Source organism: Haemaphysalis longicornis, unplaced genomic scaffold, assembly GCF_048455015.1.
Source record: "Haemaphysalis longicornis isolate Haplotype H1 unplaced genomic scaffold, Haemaphysalis longicornis Haplotype H1 scaffold_5, whole genome shotgun sequence".
In the NCBI taxonomy this organism is placed as follows: domain Eukaryota; kingdom Metazoa; phylum Arthropoda; class Arachnida; order Ixodida; family Ixodidae; genus Haemaphysalis; species Haemaphysalis longicornis.
Window position 1 is genome coordinate 81,405,850 of NW_027526385.1, and position 26,077 is coordinate 81,431,926.

Consider the following 26,077-nt stretch of genomic DNA (forward strand, 5'->3'; position numbering starts at 1 on the left):
CTTTTCAGCTGATTTACGTGCTCGGGGAAAAGTGTGTTAAAATTTAAATTTTTGGGGATACCACTGTGGTGGCATTGGCAATGATTATTGTACAGCCACAGGCAAGTCTGCCAGTTGGAATTATTTGATAAATTACGAGCCTTTTTCGCACTTATGAACTCTTGTGTTGGATAAAAAAAAGAGAAACAAAAGGTGGTGAAAGCAACAGAACAGGTGTAAATCGAGATTTTGATGACTGAGATAGCCTCGACCCATATGGCAAACGGTTGAGATGTCATTGCAGCAGTTTTTGCAGCAGTCGTGAAAAGTGAATGTTTTTTTTTTCTTTTTTCTGAGAATTACTAGTAAACTAGGACTCTGTGCTTGTTTGTGTACTCTTGAGCTGTGGGTTAAACAGCTAGATTATCCCTTGTATAGAATGCCTAAGCGAGCCACAGTATTGCTGCTAATTGTCTTTTTGTGCCTTGATAGGTTGTTGTGCCTGCATATTGACCCTCGAATGAACATCACTCGTTACTAGCAGAGCTTGGTTAGCTGTTACGATTAGTTACACAATTGGTGCATGGTAACTGCCTTATGTCGAATAACTGGAGTTGGGCTCTCTGCCTGAGAATTCATTTTTATAAATGTCCGGTGTATCTTTTTCTTCGGTTTGTCTGGAACAAAATTTGCATCACCCTTGTTTTTTTTCTTCGATTGATAATTATGCAAACTAAATATTTTGGAAGGGGAGGGGGGGGGGGATGCCATTGGCGTTAGCTCAGTGTAGCTCATTGTGACCTTTCCTCGCCTTTTCTTTCCGGTGCTTTTCCGTACACTTTCCGTACAATTTCTGCACTGATTTCTGTACAATCAGTACAGAAGTGCCAATTAGCATAGCTAATATGTTATGCCATGTGAAATGTTAAGAGCCACTAGTGGCTTGGCCAAAAACTCTCACTGAGTGAAAAGACATCAAAAGCATACAGAAATAAATCTGCAAAGCGAAGAGACAGGACAGACACCTTAAAAGAACTTGTTGCCTGACACGTTGGTTATGGGCTGAACACATAGTTATTAACGCAAGTACACATAGTTATTAACGCAAGTACAGTAGCCACAAGAAAGGCGACAAGGGCTTTCTACCGTTTATTCGAGATGTTTCGTGCCTCGCATTTATACCGAATGCCCAGGCATGTGTGCTTAAACAGCGTTATTCACTATGCCCTCCGTCGTTGTGCATTTATGATTAAATAAAATGGTAGAATCTCACTATTCCATTGGGAAAGATACAATACTAGAAATATAGAACACTGTGTAACTGCACTGTTAGATTAAATTCCAGAATGCATAGTCCTGACTTTGCACATATTTTTTCTGCCTGAAAATTAAATTGAAAAATTCTCTCTCTCACCATCTTGGTGATGGTGGTGTCAGAGCTCACTGGAAAGCTTAGCATGTTTAATCGGCTCAAAGTGGGCGTGAACCAACAAAAAGTTAGCACTAGCTGAGGGATAGACGTACATTAACATTTCTGAAATTGAGGGGGCTTCAAAAACTGGGACGTCAGTTTATACAGAAGCTGCGACACGAGCTTCTTTCTTGTTAAAAGCTTTACGCATTAGCTAAGGCTCCAGACTTGCACTGTTAAAATAGAAATGTTACATGCACTGAAAAACTGCACAATGTAGACGTACTCGAGATTAGCAGGCTTATTTTGGGTGTCGCTTTAAGTGTGCATGTGCTTTTCCATTTTATGCTTCAGTGTTTCAGCTGGCCGCTTAGGTGGAGTTCTAGCGAAGCTAGCCGTGCTATCCCTGCGAGATGTATTGATACCGCTGTATCAGTCAGTGTGTTTCGTGACAGCACTTGAAAGCGATAGCAGTAACTGATAAGTGAAGGGCAACCAAGTACTGTGAAATGTGCTGCTGAAACCATATCGTCTCGGTCGCTGAGCATGCTACGTGACGGAACACTGGCTGTTTTCGGTAGGACGGAATTTTTCATAATTCGTTTAGCATGCTATTCTTATGTTCCTTCTTTTGTTTTAACTGACAGTGTGTGTCTCTAATTGTGGGCATAGCCAACAGGCAATGGTTTAATCAGTCAGAAATAAAGCTTGGTTGAAAAATATGGACGAATTTTAGCCTTACGCCGTTCACAAAGTCAAACTAGTCTTGATGAAGAAACTGCAAAGTAACGCAGAAATTAAGAAAAAAAAAGTGAGCAGCTTGTGCTAGCGTTCGATTACATCACGTGTGGTTCTGTACATATCGTAGCAATTTCTTTCCTTTTTGCGAGTGAAAGAAGGCAAACGAATGATAGTGTTTATTGCAAAACATTGTCGAAAGCGTGGTGAAAGAGCAGGTGCAAATTAGTACTAGCAAACGTGCAAAAGTAGTGGTATTCGAAGTTCCAAGGTGTAAGGGTGCTTTGCCCTGCTTGGTTGGCAAGTTGTGAACTTACGTTATTGTGAGGCTAGCCGTTCCGTGCAACCATTTGGCTGTTTAGTTGCAAGTTTCTCTTTTCATGTGTTAAAATTTTTTGCACCCGGCATTTATGACTAATCAATCCTGTTTTCTTGTGCAGTTCATTTGAACGAATCTTGGTCACATATGATAAAGGGAGAAGCAAAATTTTGGAATTCGCCATGAGCATGGATTGAGGCCTGTCCACACTTGCGACGAAAGCGACAGGAATTCTGTCGCTTTGTCGCGTGGCGACAAAAATTGGTCCCGACCATTCGACAAAAACGATCATCGCGCGACAAGGGGACGGTATTCCCGTCGCTTTCGTCGCAAGTGTGAATGGGCCTTTAGAGTCAGTACCATGCTCAGAGATTTCATTTCATTTGCCGAAGTGGGGACGGAGGTAAACTACTTTAGAACGCAACGATAGCTGCTCCATAAAAAAGAAACAAGTAAAAAGTTTAAGAAAAAAAGTGCATGGTGGGGAAAAAGCTTTGGCTCTCTTCTGTTTACAGATTCCTGTTTATCAAATGTCCTGTATGCGAGCATGTCTGTATTTTGTTTCTATCAAGACTGTGCCTCACTCTTCTTCAGCCTACAGATGGGAATGGCAAAAATTACACAATACTTTAAAAGTTTTTGTAAGGTTATCCGACAGGATGGTGTCAATAAGTAGCGCGAAAATAAGGGCTTATAAATTTTTGTAGTTCGCCGTACACTATGAAAACTTTATTAAATTGCCTTTGAAGCACGCAGTTGTCGTTGTCCTGTTTTTGTTCTTACTGGCTATTGTTACTATTAACGAGAGTCTAATCAACTTTTTAACTGCTTGTTTTAAGGTGCGTGCTTGTTGCTGAAATTTGGAGCCAGATAATAAATATAGCTAGTATGTGAAGCAATGAACCTCACCATTTCTCGAGGAATATGTGGCGGTAAATTTGGCCATAAAATGCATGAGCGTTCTGGCTAATATTATGCCCCATAGAATTTTCTTTATTTGTTCCTTGCATTATCGATTATACTGTGCATCCCGTTAAACAAACTCGTAGTTTTTTTTTTCCCCCGAATATGTACGGGTAACGCCTGTATCAGATGGTGAGTTGGGCTAGTTGGTCGTAAGCTTCAAAAAGTGCAAAACCGAAGACGTGACACAAACAGAACCACAGGACGAGCGCTTCTGTTCTGTTGCTAAGCACTCCTCTTGTGGTTCTGTTTGTGTTACGTTTTCGATGTTGCACTTTCTGAAGGTTTCAAAATGCCTGTATGCTGTGCTGTCCACTGAAAAGTCTGATTCGCACCACCTTAAGCTTGGCAGTTGGTGTGCATTAATCTATCGCTGCCCCTTAGAGCCTTAGTGAAGTGCTTGAGCACATAAAATTATAGTTTCAGCTTTTAAGCATCAGCATCACTTTCTACCCGTCAAATGCACTGCATTCCTTGCATCTTTAGACAGCAGATCAAAAGGACACCTTGGCCTATACTGGTAGACTAAGAGTGTCGTGAACACAGTTGTGCCACTTGCAGCAGCAGTAGTTGCTTACCAAGGCAGAAAATGCCAAAACCATAAGAGCTGGTATCAGCGCCTCATACATTTTCTCGTAGTGCACTTGTAACATCACGAATTGCGAATGGTGTGAAACGGGATCGGCACAGCTTGCCTAAGCATTTTCTGAAACAAATGCTGAGGCAAGAGGGACATGGAAAGGTAGAACAAATATATGCGTTAACTTCTGCCGATCACGTGCTTTTGAAAAGACGCAAAGCTCAGCTAGCAAACATAAAATAGGATGCCTCAGCACGGGCTTGGTAAGCCTTGTTTCAGTTTCGGTTTTGTTGAAATGTATAGCTTTGCATACAAGTACAGCCAAAAGGTGTATGCTTGTGAATGCGAGAGCCTACCGTACCTACTTATCGCTAGCACGTATACACACGACATCCAGTAACAAAACCGATAGTGACTCAGGATGGGACGACCCTCGACCTTGCTTGCTGGCTAATTGTATGTGTATTTTCAATAGAAACACCTGCTCCCAAGTGGCAGTACCTCCCAGGAAAGCTTCACCAGGGGTGGCATTGGCTTGACGATTGCTTTGTCTAGGCACTGCCGCTCCACGATGGTCTGAAAAAATTCGGATACACTTGGGAATGTGAAAGCGTTTGGAGAGGGTGCTGAAGTATGTGGTGTAGGATCTGTTATACCCACGCTACAAGCATATTACAAAGCGGGAGTCAGTTCACTGTCTTTTAAAGAAGCACATGGGTCTTTGGGAGGGAGAAATGACCCAAAAAAGCATTTTTTGGCACCTCGTTGTGGGAATCGTGGAGAACCGTGATCCCGAGCCGGCGCGCGCTTCGGGAGAGACTTGTGCGCTGGAACCAGTCGGCACTACTGTCTACTGTGTTCTCGTATCGGGGAACCTCGCTGGGCTGCCGTAGGCATGGGAGCCCGCGTGGTTGATACGCCGGGAGCTAGCGTGGTGGCCTACTCCAGAGTGCTGGCAAGGTCCCCAAGGAACCCCTCATATCCCACACGGTTCACACAGTTTTTCCTCTGGAGAGCCGGTACCTGGACAGTACCAAGTATTTATAAAAGCTGTACAGGCCCGATTTTGACGAAAAAATAACAATTTTTTCGTGTGTCCCCACTGGTTTGCCACAAGCGGTGTCGCAGTGATATGAAGTTTTCGAGGGGTACATCCCAGCATGCAGTGCAGCCAGAAAGATCATTTCTTTTGCAGTGTGAAGCTGAATGTTGAAACCTTGCAGTAAGGGAAGCAGATTTCACATTTTATCTTTTAGTAATTGTTTAATCAGCATTATTTATAATTGTTTGGCAGGAGTAGTTTAAGCCTAGAAGTTAGAATTGATTTAATCTTGCATTTGATCGCAATAAAAAAAAAGTGCTTCCAACATTGCATTCTCCACAACTTCTAGTTGGTACTACATGCCTTGTTAATATATTCCTGTTCAATTGTTTTCTTTTCTATTGTTCTCAAAAACAATCAAGGAAGATGTTTAATTATCTATTAAACTGACGACCTTACACCAAAGCTAATTGGATATTTGAAATCTGCTAAAAAAACTCAACAAACCCATGAGATTCTAAGACCAGTGTGTCCCGTGCCATCAGTCACACCTGTCACGCGATATGACGTCAGCATGGGGTGCACTTGGCATCCTTTTTCCACAGCAGGCAATTTACTGATTTTAGTGTTGTGGTTCTAACACACTTAGCTCTTTGGAAACGTGGGTTTGAATGTCCTATTAACTTTCATTGTATCCAATTTTCTTTTGAAACTGATTGATTTACGTAATCGAATGTGCTTCTTACTTTCTTACGGCTGTGGCCATGTGGCCATTTTTTTTATCTGCCAGACAATGACAGCAGCGGTTTTTTCAACACGATGAGGTATTTAACGATTTTCCATTGAAGACATTTTCTAATTGGTTTCAAATCTTCGAGATGTAAGTGAAAGTGAAGGTGAGCAGGCACTTGGGAAGATGGGGACCATGGAGTAATATCAAGAATGGGGCCTCGGCTCGTTTTGGGTGCTTCGTGCATGGCACACGCACAAACAAGGGATTGAAACGGGAGAGAGAAATACCAGACCTAGCTATTTATTTTTCAGCGAAAGAGACTTCGTTGGCCGTTGAACTAAAGTTGTGATAGGTTTGAGATGGGTGATTATTTGTTAAGCACAAAAGGTTATTCCGCCTTTGGTATCCTTTTAACACGCACCAACTATGCAGATGGTTGCAGGAAATGTGTAACAAGTGTCTGTTATAGTGTGCGGAGCCAAGCGCCGTTGTGCAGCTTCCTCTGGGGGTGTTTTGTTGCGTTGCTTACGTTTTGCACGCTTTGCTGCGGTCACTTTCAGGCGCAAGCGGTTTAGCACAGCAAAAGTGTGGCCGAGCACCGTCCCTAAGCAAGTGTGTAGGTCACACTGGGACCAAAACCGTGAAACTGGGACGTGTCTCGGCTGAATCTGGTGATTTTAGCAAATTAGTTACGGGCAGGTCATGATGATGGCGGTGATGCATCATGGCATACGTAAGTCTGTGTCAAAAGTTCTTAGGCCAAAGTCATTCAAAGCGAAAGCTGCAACTTTAAGCGTGACTTAACTACTTGTAAAAAAGGGGAGTGCTTTCTCCAGCTTTTTGGCATTAAACATTTTAGTAGTCTCATTCGACGAAGAAGCTTTTTTGTTGAACAGTTTGACTTCCTCACTTAATGCATGGCCTAGATACTGTTTACAAAGACTGTCCATGTGCGTGGACGTGTTTTTAGGCCTAGCACCACCTCAACTTATTATCCCTCCTGTTCGCTTGACAGGAAAGAACTTGTGTTGAATCCTTTGTGGCCTCTTCCTTTTGGCATGGCCTAGAAAACTGGCAATGACTGTACATTTATGTTGACGAATTTTTAGGCCTAGCGTCGCCTCGACTCATTCCGCCCGTTTCCTCCTCTCCTTTCCCCCCGTGACAGGCGGCCAGGAATCCGGGGTCACCATTGACGGCGCGGCGACTAGTGCGGTCCCCTTGACATGGAGTGCCCCCCGCGGGGCCTCCGCAGGGGCCGTCTCGTTCTAGGGGGCCGACCGCCGACGCTAGACCTCATCGAGAACCCGCTCTTCGAGGGGGCGCCTGCCCCCGTGCCTGCCCCCCGCACCCTCCCGCCGATTCCGACACAGCCGAGGAAGCAGCCGCAACAGGCGACCATGCAGCAGCAGCAGCACCACCACCACCACACGTACCCGCCGCCTGCTACCACTTCCCAGCAGCAGCAGTACGGCTCGCAGACGTCGTCTGTTGCGTCGTCGGTGTCGTCTGCCGTCGCCCAGGCGGCGGCGGCGGCAGACGACGACAGTGTGGAGGTCCGACGGAGGCCCAAGCTGTCGAGGAGCGAAACCATTAAGAGGTGAGTCTGGCTTTGCACCTCACACACTGTTGTGAAATGAGTTGCGTAGAAATTAAAAAGAAGAAATGGGTGTGGGCAGGGCATGTAATGAGAAGGCAAGATAACCGTGGATCCCTAGAGAAAGTAAGTGTGGCAGAAAGTTAGGTGGGCAGATGAGATCAAGAAGTTTGCGGGGATAGATTGGTCGCAGTTAGCACACGACCGGGATATTTGGAGAATAAGGGGAGAGGCCTTTGCCCCGCAGTGGGCATAGATAGGCTGGTGGTGATGATGAAATGCGGGGACAGACCAGGTGGAAAGGAGTTGATAGGAACACTTTACGTGGCTATCGAGATGCAGTCTGTCTTTAAGCGAAGGAATTGTTCTCCTGAAGGCCCATTCACACTTGCGACGAAAGCGAGCGAAAGCGCCGGGAGTTCTGTCGCTTTGTCACGTGGTGATCATTTTTGTCGTTTGGTTTGGACCAATTTTTGTCGCGGCGACAGAAATCGCGTCGCTTCGTCGCAAGTGTGAACGGGCCTTTAGCCATACCGTTTAGGTCAAAGAAGCAGGGGGTTGGAACGGAATAAAAACTGGAACTGAAAAACGAAAACAACGAAATTTTTGGTCGGAACGAAAACAAAAACAGAGCGTTATTTACTATTTTGTTCAGAAGCAAAAAAACCGAAAAAAATTCGTTTTGAATTTTGGTTTGAGCAGGAAGTTAATGTATCTCAGGATTCATTTCAACTGCTATGCAGCGAAGTGTGAGATTGCTGTCTGTTTGCTGGCATAAAATCGCCATTCTTTGTCTCGCTGGTGCCGTTTCTCCTTTGGCAGGCATGCTGCCTGATGGGTGTTTAGCGTGATTACAATGTTTGGTGTGATTATGGCAGCATACACAATTTGCAGCGAAAAACAGCAGAGAACAGCGGCAAACGTAGTAGAATGAGCTACAAGCTGTTGCGCTGGTACCCAAGTGCTGCCAAAGCGCAGCGGAAAACGTTTCATAAGGGGTGGAAAGAACAGTGTTGGGCAGGGCGTTCCTATCTTTAATAGGTTTTAGAAATAGATGCTTGGAATGCGGACGTGCACCGTGAATATTCACCAATTTTCTTGCTGTAATCTCTTTGTCAGGATGTGTACGTGGGTGGCTGAAGGTACTGATGTTGATCCGTTACTACCTCCTCCCATACAATCTGCTCTAGACAAAACACAGAGAAAAGGTGTGCCGGAGTTTTAGTGTCCCGTGGGGAGAGCTAAAAAGCCTGGAAGACAAAATGCAACTTTGGTTCATTCAAAAGATTGCCTCGTGAGAATAACACTGACACCACTTTTAATGCAAACTCTACTAAAGTAAGCTATATAATGAGGGAAAAAAAAAATGGCCATCGAGAAAATTTCATCAACGACAAGATTTTTCATCAACGACAATGTCTCTGTCAAACCTGGGTGTCAGGTTGGGGCCCAGAATGGAATCGTCGAGCGGCATTTGCAGCTGTGCCGTCCAGAGATATGTGACAAGACCCGCCGCGGTGGCTCAGTGGCTAAGGCGTTGCGCTGCCGAGCACGAGGTCGCGGGTTCGATTCCCGGCCGCGGCGGCCGCTTTTCTGATGGAGGCGAAAAGCAAAAACGCCCGTGTGTACGAGATTTCGGCGCACGATAAAGATCCCCAGGCGGTCAAAATTAATCCGGAGCCCTCCACTACGGCGCACCTCACCGCCTGTGTTGCGTCGGCGCATTAAACCGCACAATCAATCAATCAATCAATCAACCAGAGATATATGACAAGGAGTGCTTAGGTGCCCTCGGACTCTTGCGTGGGCAGTTGAGGGACATTTTTACAAAAAACTAGGAAGCATCACTTACTGTTTTTTAACATAATTTCATTATTCTCAATGTCTATTAACAAATTTTTATGAATCTCGATATTTCTTTTACCCAAACACGAACCAGTATGAACTGTTACGAACCAATATTTTTTTTGCTCCGGAGCTGAACGGGGATGAAACTTTTGTTTCTGGAACGAAACAGAAACTGGAGCAAAAAACTATTTCGTTCCCACACCCGGAAAAAAAGTGTGTACATCTGGAATTTACGGGAGGTTGGTCAGGGTTTCGGCCGTGCTTAACCGGTTTGCACTCCTAGTTCTTTCATGTCAAAGATGTCAGCTGGCCATACTTTTGTTACTTCCAGCGTAAGTGCAGCGCGCAGGCCTTATTTAATTGGCGTGTGTGAATACTTTAAACTTTGAATGTGAATCAACCGGTTCTTTTTGTTTAATTCATATCAAATTAGGGAATTTAATAAATCAGGTATTCAGCTTTGACTTGGACTGAATAATTTGTATTTTATTTTTTTTATTTAGAGATACTGCCAATCTCGTGAGAGATCATAGCAGGTGGGCAAAAAAAAAGTACATTGAAGTGTATAAAATGCGTCACAGAATGTGATAGTCAGTACTAAATGCATAGCAATACAGCGCACAATGTATAATAACAGAGCGGTTTCAGTGATCATGGTGTGCATATTACTGGCATTAATACACTCTGACATCACTAAAAGCAAACTCACACAGCTTCATGTCTGAAAAGGTATACATTTGGTTGATCCTTTCAACAAAACATACAGCCATAAAAGCAATCGAACTCTAAAAGACTCAGAGTAACACATACAAACAGACGATGACAACAGTTTATAATACGGGTAGCGCCACATGGTTAATACTATAATGGTGTGTACTATGAATATTCAGGCTTTCGTCAACTGCTAAACATGCTGCAGATGACTGTTGGACACCCTGTTGTCTAAAAGCTCAGCGTCTGACAATAAGTCATGCCGGTATCACTAATTTCAAAAATGGAGAAGCGAATGCGCGTGGTATTTCCGTTTTCTCGTTCATGTTTGTTGCGACCTGAGAATACCCACGCATGTAAACAATGTTGCGTGTCTTGAAAAATACAATAATGTAAGAGTGAAACATTCAACGTTTGATTCGGTATTTGAATCCAGTTTTATTTTTTATGGGATGGTCATACAGTGTAGACCATTTATAACGTAACCGCTTATAGTGCGGGACCGGCTATAACGCGGGTTTTTGCGACCACCGGTTTGCCTCCCATAGAACTCAATGCATAAGCATACCGCTTAAGATGCGGTTGGCCGAAGCACAATACCGTTTATAGTGCGGTTTTTCGGCGGGTCTGCTGATCGACCGGCGCAGCTGAGGCATCGTTTTAGGGTAGCAAAAGAAAAAAGAAAGGATGAAATCGGCCATCTGACGCAGCGTGCACCCCTTGCCCTCCTCTAACGTGGACACCCCCTCCCCCCCCCCCAAAAAAAAAAAAACAAAAAAAAGGCACCCTATAGTTCGCGCGTACCTGACTGATAACCACAACTGACCTTGCTTGATGCACCTCGGAAGATAGCGGCAGACAAGATCCGCGCGCGGCAAGTTGATTTTATTAATCGTGAACCGCATGGCCCGTTTTCGCGCACGAATCATGCACATCAGCGTCGGGCGTTTTTTTTTTTTTTCGTGCTCGTATCGACGATTCCGCGCTCGCGGTGGCTTCTTCGCGTGGCAGTGGGAGGAGCCTGACGACTTGCACCAATGGGGAGACGCGTCGGGAGATTCGAAGCGCTCCGAGCCGGCTAGCCGCGCCAGAGATGTTTAGGTTTACCACCGCGGTATTTTTTGATGAGCGCTTTCACAAGCAGCGTGGATGGCAGTTTATATTCCACTTTTCGCCCACATTATTAGCTCTTTTCTTGCATGAGCATCTTCGCTTGCGCCCCGTGCGGCATTTCAGCGAGCGGTTAGAACTGGAACTGCCTGCACCGCTTCACGGCCAGTGCCGACGCCATGTTGCCGCCTCTTACCGCGCCGCCCACACCACGCCAGTTGTATCCGCGCTGGCGAGCACTGCACGTTTTCGCGATACCAAATCTACCACTCGGTTCACGCTTTAGAACGTTGTTGCAGATAAGCCACCGCTCTTTCCCTTTCCGAACATTCGAGCCGCGCGAAGCCGAAGATTTCCACCACCAGTACGTTGCGCTGATAAGCAGCCGCCTTCGGCATCGTGAACACAAGGCGGGGTAAAAAAAAAATCCCGCTGGCGTTCTTATCACGTCTTGCGGCATTTGTTCATAGACGCTAAAAACGCAGCCATGGTCTTTCAAAACAAACACAACGGAAGTTAAAGCCGCACTCGCCGTTTTGAGACTGCGCTTTTGCCCTGCAGCAGCGGCTGATGTTAAAAATAATACGAAATATAGACCGTGCCTTCGTTTTTAAGCGCTGTGCGTTTGAGTGATGATAAATATAGGTTGACTTGAGCGATAGGTGGCGATGTGGTTGAATTCTCGCGTGTTTTGGTTATAGTGCGGTACCGCTTATAGTGCGGATTTTTGCGGCTCCCGCGACATACGTTATAAGCGGTCTACACTGTATTCCATTTCATCAGGGCGTTCCACTAGTTTAACACCCCTACGTGTCAGCCATTTCAACTTTGTGTCCTTGGTCTCCACTTTCGCAGGTACGTGAGGAAGAACACGGCGTCGTTCTTCGGCCTCGACGAGGAGTCTGCACCGGAGAGTTGCCAACGATGGACGCTACGACGGAAGCGGCTGCTGAGCAAACGCTACGGCGAAATCAAGGTGGGTAGTTGGTGCACTTGGGGGTGCTCCGTAAATGCGTTGCTTCATAGTCGTGTTGGTATTGGGGGAGAGCTTTTGTTAAGTCGCAGCTATGAAACGTGACAAAAGTGCACAAACTATAGCGTAAAACATGCCATTAAATGCTAGAGGAGGAGTGCCTTGAGTGGCATGAGCATGTGCTGTTATCTCGTGAAGGTTCGCACATTCGTTCACTGTCGGCTGAGCACCTTTGCACTTGATTCACCCATTCCAAAGACTGGGTGTTTATTCTTCCCAGAGAAGTCTTTTGTGACACGGTAATGTTACCTCGCTGTGGGTGTCAATAAAAGTGAATTAATCAAAATTTGGGGCGAATTATCGTTTAGCCTTGTTTCCTAACTTATCTGGCCACAGTGGTAAGGATATGGGCACTTAAAGTGTGGCTGCTATTTCTGTTGCAATTGTGTTAGATTTGTGCATCCAACTGGCAAAGCAACCTCTGCCCCCTTATTATATTTTTTACTTCTGATCAGTTATATTAGCTACCCACTTGGTATCATCATCATCATGATCATCATCAGCCTACTCATGCCCACTGCAGGACGAAGTCCTCTCCCATTGACTTCCAACCGCTCCTGTCCTGCACTGCTCGAGTCCACAGTTCACCCCCGAATTCTCTTATTTCATCCCTCCATCGGAATAATGTTCTTCCCCTTTTTCTAGACCCCCATCTCTTGGTATCCACTCGGTTACCCTAATTTTCCACCGGTTCTCGGTTCGTCTCACTTCATGGCCAGCCCAAGTCCTTTTTTTTTTTTTTTTTTTCGTTATTTGAACTGTGATATCGTCAACTCTAGCTTGTTCTCTGATCCGGGTAGCTTTTTTTTTTGTCTCTGAGAGTGTTATGCCTAACATTAGTCAATCCATGGCCTGTTGAGCTGACCTAAGTTTGCTTTCTAGTTGTTTAGTGAGGTGCCAAGTTGTGGTCACTCCCATGACTAACCAACTAGCCAACCCACTTGATATAACTACCATAAATTTGTGTTCAGTTTTAATTACACTGTTCATGCTTTTATAGTTTTTGTTTTCTTTTTCCGCTCCCTCATTCAGTCTACTTTAATGGGGTTTCCACTCTCCTTTTGCGCATTTGCGGTGATAGGCCAATTTGTACTCGAGTGATCACAGCTGCTGTAGTAATTTGCTCTCCCATAGCTCTCTGCTATGATTTGCCCCATAGTGCAAGGGTATTAACACATGAAATTCTCCATTTTGTTTTTAATGCCTTCACCTTGTGAATATTCACTCTAGTCGAGCTCCAATGAATGCAAAAACCGGACAACGAGCAAACGTTTGTTTCTTGATATTCGCTGCTTGCCTGTCGCATGTAATTGAGTCATCTGGAATTAACAGGATTTTTATTCTACGGTTTTATGGGATTTCTGTTTTGCAGTTGGGTTCAGATTTGAAACTGGCTCACTGTGCTGTTTTATGCCATATTTTTAACGCAAGCTTGCCTGTTAAAAAGCTACTACCGCACTTTGTAGTGTATATTTCAGGTCGTATACACGTAAAGGTAACACCTTTCCCTTGAATCGTATTCTGCAGTTTAGTGACACCTTTTTGTAGAAAAAGTTCCGTAGACAAACTTCAGCAGGTGTAACCTCCAGAAAATGCTGTGATTTGTGGGCAAATATCCACCTTACCGAATTCTCGATTTAGATGGACCTGCCTGTGTTAATTTATGAGATGCATTCTATTGTGTTTCTACGAAATTTGAGGTGAATTATGCAGACTTCGTCATTTTCTTTTTGCCATATGTAGGCCACGTTATCTGAAGCTTTAGCGTGCTTAGCTTTTTGTGCTGTTTATCGCGCAGCATTCCAGACTTTTTATTCATATAGGTATGCGTAACTTTTTCTCAGGAGCTAGCACAGCTGTTTTTTTTCCCCCAATATTGCCAACCAGCTGTGTGCCATATTTCTGTGTGCCAGGCCTTCTGCTATGAGGAAGTTTGGAAAAAACATGCCTATGCTCTGAGCCATGTGGATTCCATTCTATGCACAGGCCGTTGGCGGATTCTAAACAGGCAGATTGTAGACAGGACTCTTTTTAGATCAGTCTAACTGCAGAGATGTTTCTGTATACTGGTTTCAAATCCCCGTTTCAACCGCCTAAAACTCGTATTCATCGTGCCTGGATGCACACAGTCCACCAAGTAAGAACTCCAGAGCCTGCTTTTGCTGTTAGCAGACAGGTGTTATCTCTGTTGAAACAGCTTTCCGTGAAGTTCGGTTTATGGTGCAGTATAGCTAACATAAAATCTGACGTGTCTTTGGGGTGTCAACAACAGGAAAGCCTTTTTTTTTTAGTTTCATTAGAATAGATCCGCTGTTGGTCTGATTGTCTGGCCTAAAAAATTAGCCGAGTTGAATCCTGGATTCAGCATTTGTGGCAATATCCTTATGGGCTGACCTTTAGGCCCTCCTGTGTCACGCTGCTGTTAAGGCCACAGCAAGCCGATATTTCCGTATCGCCTCCCCCCCCCCAGAGTTGCACTGTGAATGGTAGTGTTTGAATGCTTGGTTCGACATTTTGTAAAGATATTGCAAAAACTACACCAATGCCAAAAGGAAAGACGTTCATATGGCGGCGCTTTCTTTACTTCTTTCCTCATAGTGCTGGTGCAGTGTCTTGTTCCCCTACCATAATATTCAACTATCACCAGGCTGAACAAATGTAGATTCGTTCATGATTCCTAAAAATTTGAAAACGGAATCGGACTTGTCAGTGGGGTGTTCTCTACGCGAAGAGACGCTCGTAGGGCCCTCACATCACTTAATCCGCTCTTATTTTATTTACTCCACATTTAAGGCACATTCCCACTGGCGATTTGTCTCGTCGCGCGACGGCGCGCGTCGCGCGATGAGGCGTTGAGGTGGTGTTCGCACTTGCGATGAGCGATGATGCGACTGCGTTCAGCGCAGCTGCTTCCCGACTTGTACATACGACCTCGTTGGTGCGTCAACCATTCGAAGTCAAAGAATACGCGACAAAAGCAGGTAGAAATCAAACTAAAACACATGCTACTAACCTGGAGCAATGCCGAAAGCATTTGCGGGTTGCGGGAGGAGCAGAAAATAACAAACTCACAAAGGCTCTTTTCAACATATTATTGCACGAAGAAATGCACACGCTTGCTTTCACGCCACAACACCCGCATCACGGCCCACAAATGTCGCTTCTTTTCACATGCGCAACGTTCTGACGCCTCCGAACTCTACGCGTGTTTACCAGTCGCCGATAGACGAAGAGGCTGCAAGTCAACCTACCGTCTCGCTGTCCACCTAGCTCCATTTACAATCCATACACGCTTCTCCACACTGATGAGTTCCACGCTATTCGTTGATTAGTACACGCGCACGCTGAAGCCACTGACCAAAGAACCGATGCACACGGGAAGTTGCTTGCCGGCCCGACCCGGCGGGTACAGCGATAGCGGGCCAAGCGCCTGGCCGCCTGGCCGAGCCAGCCGAGCGAGCCAGCGGCGGTGGCGGCTCGTCCTCGCCCGCCCGCAGCGTTTGCATACCGGATGTAAAGAAACGTTTCGTTTCCGGCTACGTCAGCCTACTCCGCGGCCATGATTGGCTTACCGGTTTTGCGGGGCCGTCGCGCGACGAGGGAATTCGGACCGAGACCGATCGGCTCCGCCGTCGCAAAACTCCGAAAAGCGACGGCCGGCTCGTCGCTTTGCGACGTCGCTTTTAGTCGCGCGACGAGGCGCATCGCCAGTGGGAATGTGCCTTTACTCCGCAGTTACTCTGCATTTACTCCACAGTTAGGTACATTAACTCTGCCCTTGGCTGCGACTACACCGTGGTGTAACACGTACCTCTGCCCCTCCAGGAGCAGTACATGCGGTCCAAGGACTGGCACCTGTCGCACCTGCAGCCTCTGCGAGCGGACGACACCCAGGACGCGGTCGTCAGGCGGACTGTCTCTGCCAGGGAGACCACGGCCGAGCCCTTCCACCGCGACCCGGTCTACAAGATGACCTGGGACGGCCTGGCCTTCCTCACCACGGTGAGCGGGCAGAGGAATTTATTTATTTATTTATTTATTTATTTTTTGTCTTTGCTTCAAGGAGCTTCTCACAAAGTGCGTGCTATGGTGTCGGCATAGAGGAGGCCGAGGTTTGCAGCACGAGGAGCTGTAACGTGGCAGTCATTTGCTTGAAGATGTGGTGTTCAGTGAGGTAGCTAGGAAGGAAACGCTGTGCGGTGGTCTTTTACTTCATCGCCATCAGCCTATCTACGCCCACTGCAGGTCAAAGGCCTCTTCCATTAATCTCCAATTGTCCCGGTCCGTGATAACTATGACCAATTTATCCCTGCAAACTTCTTGATCTCATCTGCCCATATAACTTTCTGCCGCCCCCCGCCATGCTTGCCTTCTCTAGTGATACACTCTGCTACCCTTAATGACCAGTGGTTATCTTGTCTTCGCATTACATGCCCTGCCCACGTCCATTTCTTCTTCTTCTTAATTTCTACTCATATGTCCTTAACACGCGTTTGCTCCCTGAGCCACTCCGCTCTCTTCTGGAACCACTGGAACTCAGCTGTAGAAGATAAGTTAGTGTTCTAAAGGAAAAGTGTCAGCTGTTGTCGATTTATTTCACTTGCTTCTGCTTTGTGCGGAAAAGAGCGTGGAAAAGGGGATTAAAATGCAAAGAAATGTTGGGCATGTTTTTTTTTCCCCCTGACTTTGCATTGCAAGATGCTTGGAAAAATGGCTGTGAGCTGAGCTTTCATCAAAAGTACACACTGTGCATGAGTTACTAAATTAAAGAGTGATTCATGTTCGTCTTGAAGTAAAGTTTCAAAATACTCAGCCACCATTTGCTGCCTTCTGCATCTGCCTGTCTGCCGTGAACTCTTCTGGGTCAGTGGCGTGTGTGGTTCTGTGATCAAACGATGGTAGAAGCAGTTTAGGCCAAGATCAATGCTCATCTTTTTTTATCATTATTATTAGTGAGTGAAAATAAACCATGTCGAAACTCTGAAGTTTCCAGGTTAACAGTAGTGCGTAGGTTAATGAGGGCTATTTATAAAGTGCTACTCTGAATGTCCACGGCTTTTAGGGGTAGACCCTGTCTTCAGAGTAAAAAAGATCAGCAAAGAAAATCAATTTTATGTATGCCATTTATTTATAATCACCAGCTTTTAAAGAAGGCACCTGCAACATATTAGTTGTATTGTGAGTATTTACCGCCGCCGCCGAAGTTCTCTAAACGACCGTCTTTTGCATGTTTGTCAAGGATTCTTTCCTCGTTTTCTCATGACAGTTTTATTTTCCATGGGACCAGCTGTTTTTGTCCGCAGCATCTTTTTTTGCTGCATTCAGAAACCTACAGATTGGATAGTGGAATAAAGCTGCGGTAATGTGACATTTGTTGGCACAAGTATAGAATATTTTGTACCTTGTTTAACCAAAACGTTTGAGCTTGATGACACACAATTTTGCTCAGTCGTATTTTTTTTTTTTTTCGCGAGAAACCTATAATTATAAAGCTCCGATCCTCATAGAACTCAAATGAACATAAAGCAAGCCAGTATTTGGGGTATGACCAATCAAAGTTCCGGGCAGAACAGCATGGCCTAATGTATTATGTAACTTTCAGCTTATGCTGCTTGGGCAAAACTGAGTGCATATTTGTTCTTAGCTGGTCAAAATACAAAAATGTCAACTGAGTGGGTTATAGCAGAAGTAACGAAAATGTCCCAAGGACCTGGCCACCTGTTGAATGCAACCATCATTTCCACTACCTACCACTATCATTTCCGCTTTGTCTTCCGCGATCTTTTGGGCTGACCCATCGTCCATGCCTCCCCCCTGCAGGAGGTGCGCAAGCGGATGTCGGGTGGGGCGCAGCTGACCAGGCGGGGCTCTCGGCGCAGCTTCATGCCTTCGACCGAGGACGTCAACGTCCCTGAGACCCTGCCTGAGGACTCCCAGTTCGCCCATGCCAGCCTGTCCCAGGTCTGCTTGTTTCTCTGTCTGTGTTTCACTTTATGGCGGCAGTCTCGGCTGGGAGGCCTTCGCTGCGTTTGCTTAAGTGTCGTAGGTTGGTGTGGAGAATTCCGCTTAGCGCGATTGGCCAAGTGGTGCCTCCGGTAGCAAGATTACCATTCCGTTGCGGGTACAAGCCCGGAATTTTGTGTGTGCGCCCAGCGCCATCTACTGCTTTGCGTGGAACACTCATTCTATTCTTTTGTGCAACTGCTAAAAGAGCGCCACTTTCCTGCTTCGGTAGCCTAGGGGTAGAATCGTGGGTTTTGGAATGAATGCCTTGGGTTCGAGCCCCAGTAGTGCCGATATCTTTTTTCGAAGACTTTTTGATTTTTTTTTCATTGTAAAGTGTTCTATTAGCTAAATTCTGCATGGTTGTTTCGTAAATAAAAGTTGTTTGGTGTCTTTTAGTTCGGTTTAGGGGCGGGGCAGGGCCCATTTTGCAGCGCATCGGATGTGCCGGGCTTGTCCTTGTAAGCGGAACGGAATACCGCTTCGTGAAGTCACATGACCTGCTACAGTGATGATGATTATGGTGCTACTGCAGCTGTCGTGGTAAAGCTGGACGTCATTGTTGCCACAGCTTTGAAAAATGGCTGTGGGTCGACACCAGTCGTCGCACGATTGTCTGCACTATTGATCACATTGGGGGAAACCAGAAAGATTAGTAACCCGATGAGAACCACTATTTGATCGTGTGCCTTTTTGTTCTGCAAAGCTGTGGCCACTATGTTGAGCCAACATTTCCTCAGGTGTTGACGTCACGCAGTCTAACTTATTAGCCACGTTGGAAGCACTATAACTCCTTTGTTTGTAGATTTGTTACGTAAATTGTTCAGCATTCATGTCTTTTATTGTCTGCCATGTAAAAAAAGTGTTTAGAACCAAAACGTCTGTTTTTTTTTTTTTTTTTTTGTTGGTCCCAAAGCATGCTTCTCCATGCAGGGGGAAGAGAGGGATACAGCCTAACTTCTGCAATCACTGCTGCGGCAGGTTTTGGTTTGTTTCCGTATGGCCTGTGTGGTGGCTGCGTCGCTCATACAGTAGGGTTACATGTTCACTTAATAGCATTAAACTTAGATTATTACTCTAGTAAAACGAAAACACATTCAGTATTGTTACATGGTGGCAGGACTGAGGGGACATGAACCATAGAAGATGTGAACAATGGATTTACGTTAAGTACAAGGCGACCAAGAAAGAGCCTGCATTGCCTACGCTTGCCTACACTCACCGCTTCTTCATTGTCGGAGGCTGGGAACCAGCGCTGCACTCCACTGCCTGCTTCTCCATCTTCTTATAACAATGTTTTACTGAATTACCTGCAGAAGGAGTAGTTACACAAGCAGCTAGTGTGGTGGTGTCAGGCATTAAACATGGTTTAAGGGAGGTTAGGCCTAACGAGTGCAGCCAACAGGTACTATTGTTTTGTTGGCTCCCCGAGCCGATTGTTGCTGCAATTCACTTTTTTTTTTTTTGCCCTTCCTGTCATCATAGCTGCCCGCGGTGTCGGATGAACTGGTGGACGACGTGTTCTTCGACAAGACGCCGAGTGCTACGCCTTCCGTGGCGGCCGCGGCGGCCGCGCCGGTCTGGCCGACGCCTCGGACACCCATGGAGGTGCCGCCGACCGTCCACCCGGCGGTGCAGACCGCCGCGGTGTACGGCCAGCGCAAGGAATCCACCCGGTGGAAGAGGCCCCTGTCAGTCCACGAGGATGTCACCGATGGGCGGCTCTCCGTTGGCATGAACCGTATCGGCGACAAGGTTCGTGGCAGATGCTTCGTCATAGAATGGTCACGATGCTTGCATGGGTCCAAGCCAGGTAGACATCTATCCTGATTCTGACCTGATTGCTTTTAACCGACATATTCTGTGTCGTTACCAATTCCTTTGAAAGGGGAAGCACTTTTTTTTTCCTTGAGGCATGCACATACTGCAAGTACTCAGTCTTCAGAGTGTTAGGGTACCAGCAAATTAGCAGTCCATGACATGTGCATTTCAGTAGGGTACAGAGCACTTGTGTTTTATCTTGTTCTTTGTCCTTATCCTCATTTGCGCATCACTCTTTCCTCATCGAGACGGGACTTTTTTGGCGGCATTCCGCTTGCTGTGTCCTCTGCAATGCTGTCCACTCCCGCCAGGAGTTGTTCCTCTGAGTTGGCGGTTAGTACAGTGTGGACCATTTATAACGTAACCACTGATAGTGTGGCACTGGATATAACGCAGCAAGCCGATTCGGCGTGCCGCATGGGGTCACGAAGAGGTCACAACTCACATGACGCGCCGGCTGTCCGAAGTGGTGGCCCCCAACTCGCCAAAACATGGGCAGGCGAGGCGCAGGGAAATAAGGGGCCCCACAACGCCAAGAAACGCAGCTGTGCTCCTTCAGAACATGAACAAAAAGAAAGTTAAAGTGGCGCTCACCGTTTGTAAGACTGCACTTGCGCTTGTGGGATTCTACCTTTCACACACTAGTGATTTCCCACCCCGCAGCCATCCGCGCTCAGCAAACATGCCTTGCGAGCGCCGGCTGCGGACGGGTCCGTTATTTGCGGAGACAGACAGAGGCAGGAGGCGGCGAGGGCAAAACATCAATGGCAGCATTTATTGCAATGTGCAAATCAAATATACTGCATACAGACTAATCGTAGGCCATAACGGTAACATTGGGAGCGAGGCATTAAACAACGCTAGAGATCGAGATGGTTCGACTCACCGAGTGCATACCGGAGCAGCGGAGCGCTGCTCGTGCGAGCGCCGGTGCAGTCTCCCAGCTCGTCCGGACGCGTCCTTTGTGGCGCGTTCCCCCAGCTCAGGACCAGCGCGCCGAAACGTCCGCGCGCTACCGGATCCCCAAGACAAGACCCGTCCCCTCGTCATGCTACGTCCCACCAGACTTCGCCTTACGGTGGCGCTAGTATCGAGGAAGAACTGGTTCTCGGGTAAGGCAGAGAGGAAAAGGGTCAACGCCTACACCAGGGGCGACAACAAACCATCCGGTCGCTGGCGCCCTCCCGTATGGTTCCCGTCGCGTAAGCGAGGCGCGTTGTGCGCCGGCCGCGATGGGAATCTAGCCAGAAAGGGGTTCGCGTCAAAGTCGCGATCCCCACACGCTTTGTAAGACCCTGCAGCAGCGGCTGATGGGAAAAAGAAAAAATGATGAAATAAAGACCGTGCCTCTGTTTAAGTGCGGTGCGTTTGAGTGATGACAAACAAAGAATAACTTGAGAGGTAGGTTGCTATGTGATTAGATTTGCACGTTTTGTTTATAGTGCGGTACCGTATCTTACAGTGCGGATTTTCGCGGCTCCCATGAGATATGTTATAAATGGTCTACCCTGTATAAGATTGAATGAAAGAACATCACATTTTTAAACTTTATGCCGAATCTTAAACCTTGGGCTTAATCTTCCTGCTCCCTACCTATACGGTATAGCCCACTTACAGATAACCCGGTTTTAAAGAAATTCCGGCCAAAAAGAACAAATCTTCGTTTCTCATTACCATTTCTATACATCTATTTTATGTCCAGATATAGCAAAAAACGGATATAGTGAACTAATTTTTTGTTTCCCGATGTGTTCATTATAAGTGGGCTGGTCTGTACTTCCTCGAACAAAAGTTTCTGTGTATACTGAGCGGGTTGTAAGTGCTTTGTTGACGACACCACTTTATTTGACTGTAGGCAGCATCAGTAGCCTTGTAAAAAATTATTTTCTGCAAGGAAAAAAAAACTACTTAATTTTTTAAAAAATTTTTTCTTCTCATTTTACTGGATCGCCAAGCCCTGAAGGTTTGCTCTATTACTTGTGTGAATATGTAACATTGAGGCCATTCTAGTGCCAAGTATATTTCTGGTGCCAAAACAAAAAAAAAATTAGATGAACACTTGTACTAACTGAGAAGTTTCCTGCTGCTGAGAAAAAAAAGGAAGAAAAAAAAAAAGGAAACAGACGTGCATTGAAGTTGTGCTGTTGTGTTTTGGCTGAAGTGTTCAGTTGCTGATGCTAGTGTCTCAGATGTGATTTCTGGCATCTACATCTTTATTGGTAAGTTCTGAGAGCCCAGTTATATATTGAATTGCTGGCACTGTTTAAGAAGCCCTCGCTCAATTAAACCAAGGTAATCATCATTCGGCTGTGCCTATACAGTGTTATTTGCGGTTTTGGCGATTTTCTTCTTTTTTTTTTTTAATGCATTCTTGTGTAATTACGCCAGGTGTTGGACTGGTGCCTGGAGAACTCTGACCGGCGGCAGTACGGCATGGGCCTGGTCGGGAAGGTGCTGCAGAGGAGTTTCCGGCGCGACCGCATCACCAAGGATGTGCGGCAGCAACTAGAGGACATCGAGGACCACAGGTACGCGTTGTAGAGGGGCACACATCTGTCCATCTTTGCAACTTTTTTAAACAGCGATGCTGTGTAGAAAATCGTAATTTTTCCTGTGCGCAGTTAAAAATACTAAGAAATTGCCGAGCGCGTGCATGTGACCGCATGTGCCTCACAGTGACCGCCCGGCAGTTAACAATACCAAAAGGATGTCTGGCGCTCGTGTGTGCGTGCCTCATGATGACAGCCCAGCGTCCCCTGTGCATGTTTGTCAAGCCAAGCATATCCACTTAGGGAGATTGGCCAAGATTGGCCAAAAAAACAACAACAACAACAACAAAAAAAACTCTTTAGCATTTGTCGTAATCGTGGCAACGCTTGCTTGGAACGAGAAATACACGTCATAGTGTACGCCCCCCCAAGGTGATGTCCAATGATTATCACTTTAAAAAAATGAAAGAAGCTCACACTTTTAGCAACAAAAAGTATGGAGTAAAGGTCTTTGCAGCAGCGAAGAAGAGCTAAATCGGCTGCAATCGTGGACTGAAACCTTTGTGATGATCGTGAAAACTGCGTACAGCTTCGCTGCCTTTGAGTGTTATGTGTTAGTGTGCGCTTCCTCCATTTTTTTCTTCCTCCTCTCTTGCTCTCCTAACATCTTGGAAATGTGAATGCCAACTTTGTTTTCCCCGTTGCGGTGTGTGGGTGACATCGTTGGCCAATCCTCGGCTGCAAAAATTTATGTGGGAGCTCAGCGCATGCCGGGTCGATCTGCAGAAGCCCAGTACCAGACAAGCCCAGTTTAAACGCGTCAAACCGGGCTAGTCTTAGCATGGCATCGTCCATACAAGGGAAAAGAAGGCTACCTCATCAACTTCTAATGGCCGATCAACTGTTGTGGGGGCCAGCCGTACTGGCCAATCCCTCGAACAAAAACTCATTGACAAGCTTGGTACACAGTGCGGGTCGAGCTTCAGGCTGTGCTAGTCAGTGCATATTCATTAATTGTTACAGACGGTGCGATAAAACAGGACACAGGAGAACATTCTTGCGCGCAACATTTGTCTGTACTCAACCCACTTGCCGTCTACAGTGTCTAGAAGTTTGAAATAAAGTTAACCAGAGGGAAACTGTTTGAACAGATCTTAATAGTCAACGTGCACTGGGCCAGACGAGTTCTAGGGAGGCAGAGCCGTTTGTGGCTTTTGTAGAGAGCAGTTTGTCACGTTGTTTGTGCGTGGTTGTTGCTCACGGTTGCCCCTTGGGTGGTTCTTTTGCAGACCCTACTTCACCTATTGGGTGACCACGGTCCAAGTGCTCATCACCATCATTTCCTTGGCCGTGTACGGCTTGGGTCCTGTGGGCTTTCACAAGACGCAAAAGACGAGCTTGGTGAGTTGCTCTTCCTGTTATACTGCCAGCCATTACGGGTTGTTTGTTGCCCAAGGTTTGTGTCACTGTGCCTGAGAGCAGTCGGAGTCATGTTCTTCTCAAGACTTAGTCGACGGTGTGTGAGCTCAAGTACAGCACTCTCCTTTTTTTGCTTTATGTTCAAGATACTGTATCTAGTTACATAGTGAAGACACTTTTTAAGTAGGGGTGTGCGAATATTCGAAACTTCGAATATTCGATTCGAATTTTTTGTTATTCGATTCGATTCGAACGACACTTTTATTGTTCGAAATATTCAAACCACCCAAAACTAAAAAAAAAAAAAAAAAATTCAGAGCGTGTCTGTATTGGTGTTTATTTACAGTGGACTCTCGTTGATATGATTCTGGGGGTGCGAATTTCGGGATGATACGAATTTCCGAAAAGTCCCAGCGAAATTGCATCGTTTGCAATGGGAAAAATTTCGGCTGTTACGAACGGACCTGCGCGGCCTGGCGGAAGGTACGAACGAGCCGGCGAGGCACCCGACTGCTGAACGAGCAAGTGACGGCTCTCGCTCCCCTGTTTGTCACTCTTTCTCCAGAAACGGCCGGGCTGTTGTTTTCTGCTCGCGAAAACGCTCTGCGCACGCCCAACGCGCTGACACCGCCGCGAAACCACCCCCACGCTGCGCGCGGCGCGGCCGGCGACGTCAACATGGCGTCGGCTCCAGCCGCAAAGTGGCTCGGGCGCTCGAGCGACCGCTTCTAACCGCTCTTTAAAATGCGGCTCAAGGGAGACACGAAGTTGCTTGTACGGTAAAGGAGCTGATAATTCATGCGATAACGGTACTATAAAACATCATCCGCGCCGCTAGTGAAAGCGCCCATAAAATATTTGCCGGGGTGCTAAGCCTAACCGTCTCTGGCGGAGCCAAGCCGGCTGTCTCGATCTCATCGCAAGTAGTCAGGCTCCTCCATTCTGCCGCCCGCGTACTGCGGTACTGCGGTACTGCGTCATTTTCTGACCGAGGTAGGCGCTACCGCGGGCGCGAAATCGTCGATGTGGGCGTGAAAATACAGCGCTCGCAGAGCCGAGGCACGCGAATCGCGTGCAAAACCGCACCATGCGGTTCACGCTTGGCTGTTGCCACTGCTGTTGCGGCGTGTAGCGAGCTTGGGCACACCGAGTGAGGAGACGAGCGCGAAGCTTTACGTGCTCCAGAAAGGACTGCTTTGCGACACGGGGGTTAAAAAAAGCAGAAAAATCACGAATTTCTTCACGCGAAAGTAGGAAAAAGAAATAAACGAAAACTTTTTTCAGTGCTAAATTTTTTGGTCTGTGTTGGTTCATACGAATTTCGGATGATACGAATATTTTTCGCAGTCCCGCGAGATTAGTATAATCAAGATTTTACTGTATCAGCGCGCGGCAATGTGCACGGGCTCGGGCATGCCAGCTACTAGTGTCTCAAGTGAGCGGCTGTTTTCAATATCTGGTAAAGTGGTGACGAGCAGGAGGTTGTCACTGCTCCCCGAACATGTCGAGCAGTTAACCTTTCTCCATGTTAACATTTAAGTGAGTGCAGACCTTAATCTGTTGAGTGCAATGGTATTGTGTAATTCCTAATTTTACTTTGTGCGATTTGTTGTGCAATAAAGTTGCAGTTTTTGTGTCTCTAGATGGTGAAAACATTAATTTTACAAAAAACCATAAGTATTCGTATTCGAAAAATATTCGAAAAATATTCGATTCGATTCGAACTTTGTTTTTATTATTCGAATTCGCTTCGAAATTAAAAAATTGATATTCGCACACCCCTATTTTTAAGTGAAGCTTATATGGCTATTTTTCGCGTCTGCGAACACAAACTCCCAAGGCTGCATGTATCTCCGAGGTGCGAGCTGTTTTAAAGGGACACTGAAGTGATTTGTAAACATTGCGGGATTACTAGCGCAAATTGTAGTTCGGAGTCCGTAGGCCTTGTTTCGACCACTCTGGCCGCGTTTACGCGAATTTATTTAGTAGAAAAATCAATTCGAAAATGCTGTTTTCCTCTCTTTACGCTCGCCCATTTTCTGTGGCGTTATCGTGTGACGTCAGCAGGAGATGAGCTGGAAAATGGCCGCGCTACTGCACGGTTCGCCGACCAGCCGACCTACCGATCGAGTCAGTCGGCCCAGCGTTTCGTCCGTCGGCCGCCGACGGGTCGTCGCTATTCGCTCGCTCAATTTAAACTAAGCCACAACAACTTTGTGAATGAAAGAATGTGCCTTTCCTTACTTTGTTAGTTTGTACACTGTGTCAAACTCAGTGTCCG

The 26,077-nt window shown here is 46.4% G+C and overlaps 1 protein-coding gene across 3 annotated transcripts in view; it reads left to right on the forward strand.

Moving 5' to 3' along the window:
* Rho-5 (rhomboid-5) overlaps positions 1-26,077 on the forward strand; it is a 56,261-nt gene that overhangs the window by 8,098 nt on the left and 22,086 nt on the right. For 2 of the 3 annotated variants that reach the window (XM_077670840.1, XM_077670842.1), the window contains exons 2-8: positions 6,934-7,365; positions 11,887-12,007; positions 15,890-16,066; positions 17,885-18,025; positions 19,553-19,822; positions 22,277-22,416; positions 23,667-23,778. In XM_077670840.1, coding sequence (XP_077526966.1) covers positions 6,992-7,365; positions 11,887-12,007; positions 15,890-16,066; positions 17,885-18,025; positions 19,553-19,822; positions 22,277-22,416; positions 23,667-23,778 — 1,335 coding nt within the window. In that variant the 5' untranslated portion in view covers positions 6,934-6,991. Of the gene's footprint in view, positions 1-1,904; positions 1,968-6,933; positions 7,366-11,886; positions 12,008-15,889; positions 16,067-17,884; positions 18,026-19,552; positions 19,823-22,276; positions 22,417-23,666; positions 23,779-26,077 lie in introns of those variants that run through there. The other variant, XM_077670841.1, reaches the window with a different exon arrangement.